Below are 15,019 nucleotides of genomic sequence, written 5' to 3' on the forward strand. Positions count from 1 at the left end.
TGATGACCTTCGTTACTTTAGACAGTACCAAGACAAGAGCATGTCTGATGGCAGACACTTCTTTTCTACAGAATCTGCTGACATGGGACCCCATCAGTGTTAAAACACTGATCTCTTCACTATTCTTGAATGAGGTGAAGATAATCTAACGAATTGTGATGCTATCAAAACGCAATCCTGTCTTATTTTTCAGAAGAAAGAATTATTTCACTCCCTCTTTTTGTTAATATTCTGATCTCCATTCAAGATCAATTTCCTCTCCATAGTTCACTTTCATATTTAGCCTATCCTGATACAAACACATCACATTCATAGACTCCTCAGACTCCAAAAAACTTAGGGTCATTTTTTACTCAAAACACTACTTCTTGCTTGTAAAACTCCTAATGCTTTATAAATCCAAAATCCACCAGTTGTGGATTCTGGAATACTGAATCCCACATTTAGGGTGGTACACAAAAAATCTCCAGAATGATTGATGCTTTCCAGAAGAGGACATGTAATGAAGTCAGAAAATTAGAAGCTGCTGGTCAAAATGCCATATACAGCTCAGCTTCAAACGTATCAAACTTCCTCTTCCAATGATATGACCTCCAGCTTTCCAAGAAACATATTAATAGATACCTTCTTTCCCCATAATCCTACTCATTGCATTGTAAAATCTCTCATAATAAAGTGATTTTGTAACTTATCATGTTCAGTTTTACGTTTTTTTTTTTTTTTTTTTTTTTTGTATAGGAGAATGTAATCAGAAAATTATTAAAGAATCCGTTATGTAAAATTATTGTATTGAGCTTTTGTTAAACTAAAATAGTGCATGACGTCATCAAGTAAAGCTGCTAAATAATGTTGAGTCAGTAAGTTAATGCTAAGATTAGTGGGAAAATTCTGATAATTACTATCGATGGAAAATTCCAGAGACCTGCAAAGAATGACGTCATCGTGTCCAGAGGTCAATACGTGACCATAGTTGCCACTGACAAAGAATTCCAAAGACGTGTGAAAAATGACGTCAGTATACCTGAAAGTAAACAAGTAACCAATTTTGAAAGATGAGGGCATCCACACAATGGAGGTTAAGGCCTATAAAAGGCAGTTCATCCAAGAATAAAGTTGTCTTAGGATTCTCTTAGGTCTACTCTTACCCAAGTCCCCATAATGCTAAGAGTCACTGTCAGAAGTGAAAGAGAAGCCTCATAAGCTCCAAGTCGTCTATCTGGATCACTGCCACGTGAGAAATGTGTCGAGTCATTGTGGAAGTAAGGAAATGCATATCGCACTGTGATTAAGGATCCAATAAAGAAAGGAACAATTGACTTCTCAAGCAAGGAAAGAAATTAACAGGAAAACAGGGGCAAGACAGTAAGCAAAGACAAAGATAAGATTTTCATGTGAACTATAGGGTATATACACCCTCTCTCCAAAAAGAAACCGAACTTTTGATAGAAAATAAAACACAGGCCAATTATAATTATTCAAATAATTTATTTCAATCAATATACTCTCCCCTCAGCTTCAATACAGCATTTGGCACAGTCAATTAATTCGTTAAATGAGTTTTTTATATTCGTTTTTGGGATACTGTTGAGGGTCGTGGTTACTGCTGCTTTAACGTTTTCAATGGTGTCGTACTGCTTTCCTTTCATTGGCAAATGAAGTCAGGGGAAGAGAAAGAAGTCACGGGGTGCTAAATCAGGTGAATATTGCAAGTGATCCAACACACAAACTTGGTTTTTGCTCAAAAACCGTCTCACATTGTTCGAACGATGAGATGGTGCATTATCGTGCAAAAGTGACCAGCTACCTGCATCACGATATTCATGCCATATGTGATGAATTCTCACTATCAATTGATTCAAAACTTCAAAATAAAACTCACCATTGACCGTTTCACCAGGTAGAATGAATTCTTTGTGGATAATGCCCTTGGAATCGTAGAAACAAATCAGCATTGTCTTTACTTTTGACTTCTTCAAGTGACTTTTTTTTGGATGCCCCTCTTCTGGTGGCCTCCAGTCAGCACTCTGGCACTTTGTTTCAGGCTCATAGTCAAAAACACCACGTTGTCGCCTGTAACGATCGTTTCAAGGAAGTTTGAGTCCTTATGAGTGGTTTTAATGAGGTCCTTGCAGTGTTCAATTCGATACATTTTTTGGTCGTCGGTCAACTTGTGGGGAACAAATTGCGAATTCAATTACGAAGGCCCAAACTCTCGGTCAAAATGTTGCACAGTTGATTTTGGAATCTCCAATTCATCTTCAATCAATCTCACGGACGATTTTGGGTTTTCTTTGATGAAATCACACACTTTCCAGATGTTCACTTCACTCAGTCCAGTTTTTGGATGGCCCGGCTATTCGTCATTGCTTAACCCACTCATAAACGGGATAAGCATTCATCACTGTATGCTTTTTGAAGCATTTAATGTGTTTCGGTAAAACTTTTACCAAGTTCAACACTAAAGTCAATCGCAGCTCTCTGTTTGAAACTCATTTTCCGACCGTTCGTCAAAACACACTGTCACTCTTGGCACTATAACTCAGCTTCTAATAAAACAAATGTCATAAACAGTTGACACAACGCTATTGAAAGTTGCTGCTTTCGACAATAAAAAGATACAACAGGTGGCGCAACTAGTTTCTTCCATTTTCGAAAAGTTCGGTTTCTTTTTGGACAGAGGGTGTATATATAGGATAATGTGAAAGACTGTCTGCTATAAAGGATTTGCAAGTAGTTGTATTACTGAAGGTATGTAAAGTGAATGTATTAAAGATTGTATGTGAAATGTCTATGGTTGTGAGATATTGTATAGTGAGGGTAAATCAGGCTTAGCCATTGTATGTCTTATAATCAAGCAATATTATGTTAAATCGTAAACGAGCTCAGAACTAAAGTTTAGAGTAGTGGAAATTGTGACGACCTTGTGTATATACTGTATCATCCTGTAAATATTCTTTTAGGCTTAATTAAGTGGTTTGTATATGACACTGGACTGTAGTTTGTCAATACACTATCCTTAAATTTGAACCTGCATAATAGAAGTATATATGAATTTTATTTAAGCCACAACAAATTAAAAGTAAGAATAAATTTAAGTGAGGAATATAAACGATATCTGCTTTGGCTTTGGTTTATGAACTTATGCTCTCACACTCAATATATAGTCTAACTGGCGCAGTCGATAAACGAATAAATTTGTTAGACTACAGAGCACAGGAGATAAGAGAAATAAATATATGGCAGCAGTTCATAGCTTCAGGCAGTCAACCATTAATGATAGTTAAGAGAAATTAAAGACAAAGCAGGATAGTGGTGGTATGCAGTATAACAAAAGGTGTGGCCAACAAGAATACAGAGTGCACAAACACAGCAAGTATTACAGCATGACTGTGTTATGTTTTGTAACCACTTATGTGTGGTCAAAATAAAAAAAAATAATAATAATAACGAGCAATGGCAACTTAAAAAAAGGGTTCTATTTCTTTTGTCTATCTTCCATCCATATATTAATGACCTCATCCAGGTGACTGCAAATCCATTATACACTACTGCCAATGGCAATACATCATTTGACAATGCTGCACTACACAAATCAACAGAAGGTTTAGAATATTTACTTCTGCACCCCTAAATTCTGATCTCAAAGCATTCTTCATTGGGCTTCTGATAATCCTGTTAATTTGTTAGGATACTTGCTGTCAGCTCTTTGCTTTACGCAGATGATGTTATACTTCTAAATAAATCTGCCACAAGTCTGCAAGATTCTCTGACTAAATTGAATAGCTGTTGTAATAGATATGGTATGAAGGTCAGCATTAAAAAGACAAAAGACAATGAAAATAGGTAGAATCATTGAAATTGTCAACTGTGTTGTGAATGGAGAACCTGTGGAACAAGTAAAACATTTCAGCTACTTAGGCACGATTTTTAGTGAAGATGGTAAATTAAATATGGAAATAGACAACAGAATCAGCAAAGCTGGTATGGTGGGAAGTCAATTGAATAAATTCATATGGAATAAGAGAGAAATTAGTCAGAACACCAAATTAGCTATACAAGACAGTGTTCAAACCAGTTTTAACTTATGGATCTGAGAGCTGGGTCAGAAGTAAAACACTTGACCAAAGACTAGAGACTGCAGATATGAGAGTCCTGAGAAAGATTAGAGGCATGAACAGATGGCATCAATGGCAATATCATATTAAAAACGAGGATATTAGGAAAGAACTTGACATTGTCAGCATCCAGGAATGCGTTAGCAGAGCTAATCTCAGGTGGTATGGTCACTTAAATAGAATGGGAGAGAAAAGATTAGCAAAACAAGTGTGCTCTGCCAGGTTGGCAGGAAAACGACCCAGAGGAAGACCAAGATATAGGTGGATTGATACGGTACAAAGTGCCTTAGACGATAGAAATATAAGATCTGATAATGTTGGAGTCTTGACAAGTAACAGACTGATTTGGAGGAAAATTGTATATAGGAAGTTAGTAATAATGTAATTTTTTCATGTAGTACTATCATATCCTGTACACCCCTTGAGGGTACATGGCAGGAATTTGATGATGATGATGACTTGCTGTGACTATTCACTATCTCCTCACAGTTCAAATTTCAAATTCAATTTTTTTTAAATTTTTTTTTTTGTCAACTTTCTATCCACTCATACTACTAGTATACTATACATTAAATACATTAACTAAGAGTGAGTGTGGGATGGATCGAGGAAGAGAAACATGTTATGCATGAATTAAAGGAACTAATAATTGGAATATATCTGAAAAGTATATCTTAAAGTAGAATGGTAAGGATTATTAAGTATTCTAATATAATCACAATAAGGATTTTAGAGTTATGATTAATAACTTCACTCATCATGTATATGTGCAAAGAGACAGCACGTCATGCATTGTCTTGTTAGTTATACTTCTTCACAACAGATCAATTATTTTATCGTCGAAACTCATCATTTTCATAATCATTTCATAATCCACTGCAGTACAATTGGAAGAACAATGGATCATTGCATCCTTTGACTGGAAAAGACCTGTGTTTAATTCTCATCATGAGGAGAGGAATCTTTATATGGGCTTTTCAATTGATGATGAGTTAGCTGATCTCATACGAAGGCAGCGAGGTTTTTTTTCCACAGAAACTCAGGTTTTTCATCCAGTACAGGCAAATTGGCCATGAGAACACACACAATGTACAGACAAAAAATATTATTATTCATGGTGATGGGCAGTAGATGGTAGTTGTAATCTCACTGTATGTATCTGGAGAATTAAGTAGTAGGGGAGATGGTGAGATGTGTGTAGCGACCTCCCACAGTCCGTGGAGATGTCACACAATAATAATAATATGATTTCCAGTTACACAAGAAAAAATGATATGCTGATGCAACAAAAAAGAGTACTCGTTCAGCAAAAAAAGTTAAAACTTGAAAATGATTCCCATATATTTAGATATACAAACCTCCATTCTTCGTATGTCAATTGAGAGAACTGTAGCAAAAAACACTAACTGAAGAAAAAAGTCAGAGAGAAGTCCAACAACAGCAAAGAAGCAAAACTCCTGTCAAAAAAAAGTAATGAAAACAGTTAAAAATAAACTAAAACAGGCACCAAGATAATGTATTTATAATAAGGCAATGTAAAAATCATTTCAATTTAATTAATTAATTACAACTGTTTAAATTCTTTAAATATCTTACGAGATGAAGAAACATTTTAATATTACATCTTTCCCTTCTCCTCCATACCCATTCTCCCTTCCTTCTTTAACTGTTTATTATATTTCAGTTAAGTAACATAAAGATGAATTATATAATAAAAAATGGATGATCGCCAGTCAAGTATACTTCTAACATGTTTTTGGCTATTTTATAGGCATGCAAAGCAACCTTTGTGATATTCTGTTGTTTTTATATACTATGAGGGTTTGTAATACAACATGCAGAAATATACCAGCTAGAATCATTAGCTTTTTCTGATTGCCAGAAAACAGTATATTATGCAAATTCTGAAGCATGTTTAATACAGTTAAGTATTAAACATGCTTAAATATAATGTTTAATACTTAAATAAATAAAAATGTTTCATATATTATTAAACTTATTTTAATAATATATTAAAATAAGTTTTCATTTTAATATATTATTATCTGAGACCTCCAGGGAGTCAAGGACTTATCGAGGGTGGCTACATATCACCCAAACCAGTTGTCATACCTTCACTTAAATTCATTCACACTAGATGCATTTATTACCTCTAAAGGCAGCCCGGGGACGAACTTGGCAGCAACACAGCACATGTTCAAATCACATGTGAGGATTGCCTGGACCGTTCCGTATGACACACCGACAATGGCAGCAATGTAGTGGAGTGTTCTCCGACGATCCTCATGCACAAGTTGCCAAATGGTTTCAACATTTTCGGGGGTTGAGCTCGTTGAAGGTCTTCCTGATCACTCGTCGTCTTCCAGTGATGTTCTGCTCTTGAAGCGCATGTGTCACTCAAAACACCTCGAACGACTCATTGCAGCATCAGCATAAACTTGCCGAATCATGTTAAATGTCTCTGTGGCAGATTTGCCCAGTTTCACGCAGAATTTTACGCTTGCTCTTCGTTCTAACTTGCTGTCCATGATGATGCAGACATGGTAATGCACATGGTCAGAATAGCACCAGTTGCACAGCTCCCAAAGTACACAGGACAATGTCTTTTGGCACACTGACTTATGAAGGTCGGTGCTCCCTATGACTGTGCTTGCAGCCTTGTGCTGCCATGTTACAAAACTAGGTCTTGAAACATTTTGATACCACCTCATATATGCAATTATTATGTAAATATTTATACACACACACATACATGCATAGACGTATATATATATGTGTGTGTGTGTGTGTACACACACACACACACACACACACACACACATATTCATCTATTTATTTGTTCATTCATTATTTTTTACATACACTTTATATTCACTTTACGTAAATAATCTATTTTAAAAATGAAAAATTTATTAAAATAAAATAAAAAATTATAACATTAACATGAAAACTGCATCAAGTACATATAAATATACTCTGCAGTTTCATGTAAATATTATAATTTTTTACTTTAATTTAGTAAATTTTTCTTTTTAAACTTTCTCTTTAGATATACTTTCGACAGATGTTAGACCAATATTCTAAGGCTGAACAGATTTGGGATTTATAAAGTATCAGGAGATGATTACAGAAACAAAAAAGAATACCAACCTTGCTGAAACTGGATGAGGCTGTGGACATATGTTTGTCACATCTAGATTATCATGAGATAAACATATGTCCAGTCATCCCATGAAGACAAAACTAATGTCATGTTGGTGAGAGTGGAATGTTATCAAAAGTGATGGAGAGTGAGGTATGGTCTTTCTTAAGGAAAATAAGACTGGATTGTGTTTTGGTAGCAATAACATTCATAGTCACCTTTACCCTACTTAAGAATGGCAAGATGATCAATGTTTACAGAATTGGTCATAAAAGATCACGAAGCTTGAGTAATCTGAGTACTACAAGGTTTTGTAAATGAAGTAGAGGAATGAAGTGTACTGTCATCAGCAAAGTTATAAATAGGACTGGATGTTACTCAAAGATCACTGGTAGGGATAAGATTATAAGTGAAAACATCAGCACCTTGAGGTGCCCCGGCACTGTGTAAAAATTGGACAGGACAGAACCATCCACTGTGACATGCAATAAACAGCCAAAGAGGAAGCTGGCAATCTACTCATGAAGATAGGAATGAGATGGTAAGATGAATAAGACAGAATTGCTGCTTTCTAACCAAGATGGTTACCTTGGTTAGAAAGCAGCAATGTCAGACATTATCAAATCCTTTAGAAATATCAAGAGCAACGAATTTATGGTTTCTGCAAATCTTTGCATGGCCTGTGTCCAAAGTTGGGTAACATTAGCAAGGTTTGCTGGAGAATGAGAATGGTGGAATCCACCTGGTGTTCATTAATTAACCAATGGGTTTGTATATAAGCTGGTTGTTGTTGGCCTTCTCTATCACTTTCAAAAGTAGTGAGGTGAGGGCAGTGTAACCATAATTTGATGCCTAACTTTTAAATTTCTTTTACAGGAAGAGACTGAATGAAAGCTTGCTCCATTCTGTTGCACAGAATGCCACACGAGTATAACAGCTTGTTAAGGCAATACAGGAGTGATGCAAGTTCTAGAGTATAAGTTCTTTGGCTTATTAGTATCCAGGTTGCTGAATATTTTTCTGTTGCCCTTCTAGTAAAAGATCGAAGGAGACAAACTGGGTAGTTTATGGAATACGGTAATACCCTATAACACTGCCCTGTTAGTGCTGTTTTGTTATAGCATATGTGCTCGGTAATTTTCAAGAGCAGCCATTATTATTATTCCAAGAGAACCTCCATGCAGTCCTAAGACTCATCGTGGGAGACCCAAACTATCAACACAATATCTATAGTACTTTTCCTTGAAACTATTAACAGACAAGGTACCCACAACTGACTCAGGCCTAGTCCTCACACCCTTGTTAACCACACTCTTACCCAACTTCCAGGAATAACCTCTTGTCCTGCCACCTTTAGTCAAGTGCTGAAATATTTCCTTTGTATTAATTCTATAAAATCTCTTCAGTAGCTTAAAGATTTCTATCATATTGCCCCTATTTTGCCTATCAACCAACTTTTGCAATCCACAAATCCTCCAGCTCTCTTCATTGGGAGCATTCCTAACCTGACCTAACCATCCTGGTCGCTCACCTCTGGATCCTCTCTACCACTTCATCTCCAAGAAACCAGGGTGGTGAGACCTGAACACCGTAATTCAGATGTAGTCATATCAAGGCTTTATAAAGAGGAATGATAACACCCTTATCTCTGCTTGTTAGAGTGTTTTTCAAGTAATTATGTGAGCTACCCTCGCTACTTTAGAAATATGACCTCTAAACTTAACTCTCTGTCTACCAGTACCGCCCATAATCCCACCTCCATATGGTACATAGCTTGTCATTTTTTTTTCTCTCCCCAAACTGCATAACTTTACACTTTTCCACATTAAATTGACATCCATTATGTTTTACATATATTGTCAGCCTACTTAAATCATCATGCAAGCTCTTTACATCATCTTAGTTAACTATTACCCTACTCAACTTTGCATCATCAGCAAACAAAGTATCTCACTTCAAATTATTTTGTATATCATTTATGTACAAATTAAACAGTAGTGGTCCAAGCACAGAGTCTTGCAGCACACCACTAGTTATTATTACCTGCTTTCTCCTGAATTCTGTTCTTCCATATACTACTTTTTTGGTATCTGTCCATCCATCAGCCACTCTTTTATCCATATCACCAGTTTCATATCCATCCCCATTTCTTGTAATTTGTGTAAGAGAACCATGCAGTATCCTGTCAAATGTCTTTACAAAATCCAGCGGCATCATCATGTAGCCATTCCCTTTATCCAACTCGGCTGTTACTCTATTATAAAAAGTTAGATGACTAAAGAATGACCAACCTTCACAAAGCTGTGCTACCCCTCATAGAGTATCACAGTCTTATCTACCCATTCCTGAATTCTCTTTTTGACCAACTTTTCTGATACTTTTACCACCATTCCTGAGATACTGATTGGTCTATAATTTACTACCACAGACTTAGATCCTCCTTTATGCAAAGGAATTATTTTGCCCTTCTACTCTCTTGGGATTTTGCCAGAGCTGAGATTTAAATTAAACAGCCTAGTCAAAGGCATCACCAGTTCCCATAAAAAGTGAGCCAATATATCATCCAATCCCACAGCTGTATTTGCATTCAGATTCTGTAGTATACTAAGTACCTCCAATTCTCTGACCTGTGTTCTGACATCAGTCCCCGTCACCTCTGCAATAACAGTATCTTCGCTCAGATGACATAACCATAAAATGGGCACTCAGTAACTCAACATTTTCATCTGCCTCTGTAACCTCTCTACCATCTGCACTCATTAAATTTATCCTTCCATAGATCATTCTTCCTCCCATGCCACAACGAAAAAATTCTTTGGGATTTTCTTTAACCTGTTCGGCTCATTTCTTCTCATAATTTAATTTTGCCTTCCCTACCATGTTGGTCACCTTTCTTGCCAGTCCATTGTACTGACTGAGTTAGCTGAGTCACCTTTCTCCTTATATATCCTCCACAACATTTTCTTTTTTTGCAGCTCATGCTTAATAATACTACTCATCCATGTCCTCCTGACCTTGCGTATACAGTGTGATATTGCTTTCTCCAGATATCCCTTGACTGTCTCCCATGCACTGTGAATATCCTTCCCTTGAAGATCATTATGGCATTGTAGTGCTTCAAGTTGTCTCCTAATTGTATCATAATCCTTGTTCTACATATACACTACATATACTCCTTAACTGGAATTTCCAATTGTTTAGCTACCTCATAAGTCACCATGATTGCTTTTCCCAACTGGAGGTAATATAAAATAACCTTAGTTATGGACAGGTCTTCTGATACTATAACCAGATCCAATACTCTCATACCCTGAGTCCCTCCATCATATTCTGTTTCAAGTAATTATGTCTTCCACATCATCCCTGGCCTATAGAAGCAACCAATTTTATATTTTGTCATATTGGCCTTAATCTCACACCAGATTGACTCAAATGAACTGCCATCTGACTCCTACTCTTGTTGGCTGCAATTCATCTGGTGACTAAAACTTTTGGTGAGGCTGCACTAACTAATGCCACCCCCCCCCCCAATCTTATTCCTGATAATTCCAGTGTTAGTATACAGAAACTGTAGCATCCCCTGTATGTCCCCAATCACCTTCACATACTGACTCAAATGAACTGCCATCTGACTCCTACTCTTGTTGGCTGCAATTCATCAGCAGTATCCCCCCCCCCCGTCCTGTCTACTCTATCCTCCCTGAAAATATTAAATCCATCACATTCTGTCCTTGTAACTACATCATCTGCTGTTAGCCAAGCCTCACTAATGTCTAAAACTTTTGGTGAGATTGCACTAACTAATGCCACCCCCATCTTATTCCTGATACTTCCAGTGTTAGTATATAGAAACTGTAGCATCCCCCATAGGGGGGGATGCTACAGTTTCTATATACTAACACTGGATTTGATATATTTTATCAAATTTGCATAAATTTCATCATCATCATCATCATCATCAAATTCCTGCCATGTACCCTCAAGGGGTGTACAGGATATGACAGTACTACATGAAAAAATTACATCATTACTAACTTCCTATCTACAATTTTCCTCCAAATCTGTCTGTTACTTGTCAAGACTCCAACATTATCAGATCTTATATTTCTATCGTCTAAGGCACTTTGTACCGTATCAATCCACCTATATCTTGGTCTTCCTCTGGGTCGTTTTCCTGCCAACCTGGCAGAGAACACTTGTTTTGCTAAGCTTTCCTCTCCCATTCTATTTAAGTGACCATACCATCTGAGATTAGCTCTGCTAACGCATTCCTGGATGCTGACAATGTCAAGTTCTTTCCTAATATCCTAATTTTTAATATGATATTGCCATTGATGCCATCTGTTCACGCCTCTAATCTTTCTCAGGACTCTCATATCTGCGGTCTCTAGTCTTTGGTCAAGTGTTTTACTTCTGACCCAGCTCTCAGATCCATAAGTTAAAATTGGTTTGAACACAGTCTTGTATACAGCTAATTTAGTGTTCCGACTAATTTCTTTCTTATTCCATATGAATTTATTCAATTGACTTCCCACGATACCAGCTTTGCTGATTCTGTTGTCTATTTCTATATTTAGTTTACCATCTTCAGTAAAAATTGTGCCTAAGTAGCTGAAATGTTTTACTTGTTCCAGAGGTTCTCCATTCACAACACAGTTGACATTTTCAATGATTCTGCCTATTTTCATTGTCTTTGTCTTTTTATTGCTGACCTTCATACCATATCTATTACAACAGCTATTCAATTTAGTCAGAGAATCTTGTAGACTTGTAGCGGATTTATTTAGAAGTATAACATCATCCGCATAAAGCAAAGAGCTGACATTAACATCTCCAATTTTGATATCAGGTTTAATACCACATTCCTTCATAATGTGATCCATATAGATAATGAATAACAGAGGGGATAATGTACATCCTTGTCTCACACCAGATTTAACATTAAACCATCTTCCTGTACTTCCTTCAATTCTAACTGATGACTCACAACTCAAATAAAGACTAAGTATTGCTTGATATAATGCCCCATTGACACCATATAACTGCAGCGTATTGAATAGCTTCTCTCTTGGCACCTTGTCATATGTCTTTTCCAAATCGACAAAACTTAAATACAGATCTTTGTTATATATAAAATATATATAATAAATATATAAAATATAAAATATATAAAAATGCCATAAAGATCTTCAAGGGAAAGCGTACCCATTTGATACTATTGCCTGAGAGACTAGATTCCTCATTTTTTGTTCATTCACACACTCATTTGCTTCATGTGTGTCTCACAGCCTGTATCTGCCCTAATTTCTTTAGCTTTCCTGACTGCACTTCTGCATTCTGAGTGAACAAAGCTCTCTTTAGATACCCAACTCCAAATCTATTTAAATGCAGTCCATCAGCACTGTACAAATCTTTCCATCCATCAAACTCAGGCCATAGGTCCACAAATTCTACATCATAACTCTACATTCATTTAATGCAGAATATAGGGTCAGATGATGTGTACACAAATTATGCATAATTTGGTCTGCATACACAGACAAGAGCTTTTGCAACTACCTACCAACACCACTTCATTAATAAACTAATGGATCAGAGAGTAACCTCAGAAAGACTGTGGGTCTGAAGTTAATATAAAACAAGACCCACAGTTCAATCCCTTATCTAAAATACAGTATAATTATTGACTTTCATAAAATAGTTGCAAGATAAAAGTTCATTACTGTTCTACTGTATTTGCATTTTCACCTATTTAATAAAATAATGTTATAATGATCACATTTAGAAGTGCTTTTGTTGGTGCTCCAAGTACTAGGAATGTATCCTGAGCTAACCAGGGTATTACTTGCAGTAAAAGATTTGCTTTGGTCATCTAAACAAGAGTTAGAGGAGAAGGCTGATACTGAGAGGACTGGCTTACCTTTAGCGATATTATTATTTCACCAGAATGGGAGAGAAGTAGAAAAAGAAACAGGAAGAAGGTTATGGTCAAAATTGCAGAGTAGAGGTAACATCACTGTTGTATTCAGATGGGAAACTGGTTAAGATGAGGTCTACGGCATCAAAAGGATGATGTAGATATTCTGGTATTCTGCTTCTTTTCCAGTTTGTTCGGTGAAGTTAAAGAAGGGGAAAATTATCTAATTGTTTAGATAATTTGACTGTATGTGATCATGATCATCTTTCAGAAAAAGTCTGTATTTATCAGAATTAGGAGAATAGTAAAGGTAGAAAATTAAGACAACAAAATGAGGTAAGGAAACTTTTGTCCGAAGCAGACTACATAAAAAAGATTCTATATCTGATAACCTTTAACAAAAAGAAACTATATGTAGACTTACTGATAATATACAATGTTTCTGAATGAATCAGATAATTTTACAGAAAAAAACACGCAAGGAGACAGGTAGTAAGCACTAACTGTACTCCTTATATTCCATGAAGACTGCCATAATCAGTTGATAATCAGTGTATGGGACAAGCAGATGATGAAAGCTTGAGAAACGAGCTGACTATCTCTTAATTAAATTAATCCCTTAATCCCAATGTGGTTTGGAATCCAATAGAAATGTATATCCAAATGTAGGCTCGTTCATATCCAATATATCCTCTCTCCATAACTGAGTAAGGAGATGCTGGATAACAGATAGGCTGCAGATAGCTCCAGATAAACATCCAGGGCTATCACTAAACATCTTGACTGCAGAGAGCTTCGTGAAATATAGTGCACCTTCAGGTAGCATTGCAGTTTATATGTAGTTTAAAGAAAGAAAGCTACATAAGACTACATACAGCTCAGCAATAAAGTTATTATATTCCAGTGGGATTGCAGCAAATATTGTTCTTGTAAGTTTTTCCACTTGGTTATACTATAAATTAAAGATACCAAGAAATTATATTCTTGGTTTAATCCTTTAGCCAAATGTAAGCAAACAAATTTGCACCTGAACTATTTTCAGGACTGGGGAAAACTTGTATAAAGAAACTAGAAGCTACATAAGACTACATACAGCTCAGCAATAAAGTTATTATATTCCAGTGGGATCGCAGCAAATATTGTTCTTGTAAGTTTTTCCACTTGGTTATACTATAAATTAAAGATACCAAGAAATTATATTCTTGGTTTAATCCTTTAGCCAAATGTAAGCAAACAAATTTGCACCTGAACTATTTTCAGGACTGGGGAAAACTTGTATAAAGAAACTAATGACTTCAGATCACTTGCCTTAGTATCCCATAATGCAAAACACATCTCCTTGAGACACGTATAATGCTCACTATCCAGACAGGTTTTGACTTTTATTGAAGTCTCATCAGTGTGAGCCAGACCAAGAGGTGATACTAAGATTGAAGTAATGCAGAAGTCACATTTTCGTATACGAGTAGTCAAAAAAAAGGCGTCACACCTTATTATTAAAATACTCTGGATTAGAGATAGTTGTAAGTTTTTCCACTTGGTTATACTATAAATTAAAGATACCAAGAAATTATAGTCTTGGTTTAATCCTTTATCCAAGTGTAAGCAAACAAGTTTGCTCCTGAACTATTTTCAGGACTGGGGCAACTCGTATAAAGATGCTAATGACTTCGCATCACTTGCCTTAGTATCCCATAATGCAAAGCACATCTCCTTGCAGACATGTATAATGCTATGCATTATAGGAAGAGTCACTAACCTTGGCTTACACTTGGATAAAGGATTAAACCAAAAATATAATTTCTTGGTATCTTTAATTTATAGTATAACCAAATGGAAAATCTT

General features: G+C 36.1%; 1 protein-coding gene across 2 annotated transcripts in view; it reads right to left on the bottom strand.

Annotated features, from left to right (window-relative positions):
- The window catches only part of SCAP (SREBP cleavage activating protein), a 408,865-nt gene that overhangs the window by 226,071 nt on the left and 167,775 nt on the right, over positions 1 to 15,019 (bottom strand). For both annotated transcript variants that reach the window (XM_090415224.1, XM_090415223.1), the window contains exon 13: positions 5,474 to 5,572. In XM_090415224.1, coding sequence (XP_090271350.1) covers positions 5,474 to 5,572 — 99 coding nt within the window. The remainder of the gene's footprint in view (positions 1 to 5,473; positions 5,573 to 15,019) is intronic.

Source organism: Typopeltis vanoorti, unplaced genomic scaffold, assembly GCF_054136105.1.
Source record: "Typopeltis vanoorti isolate ZY-2024b unplaced genomic scaffold, IOZ_Tvanoo_1.0 HiC_scaffold_24, whole genome shotgun sequence".
In the NCBI taxonomy this organism is placed as follows: domain Eukaryota; kingdom Metazoa; phylum Arthropoda; class Arachnida; order Uropygi; family Thelyphonidae; genus Typopeltis; species Typopeltis vanoorti.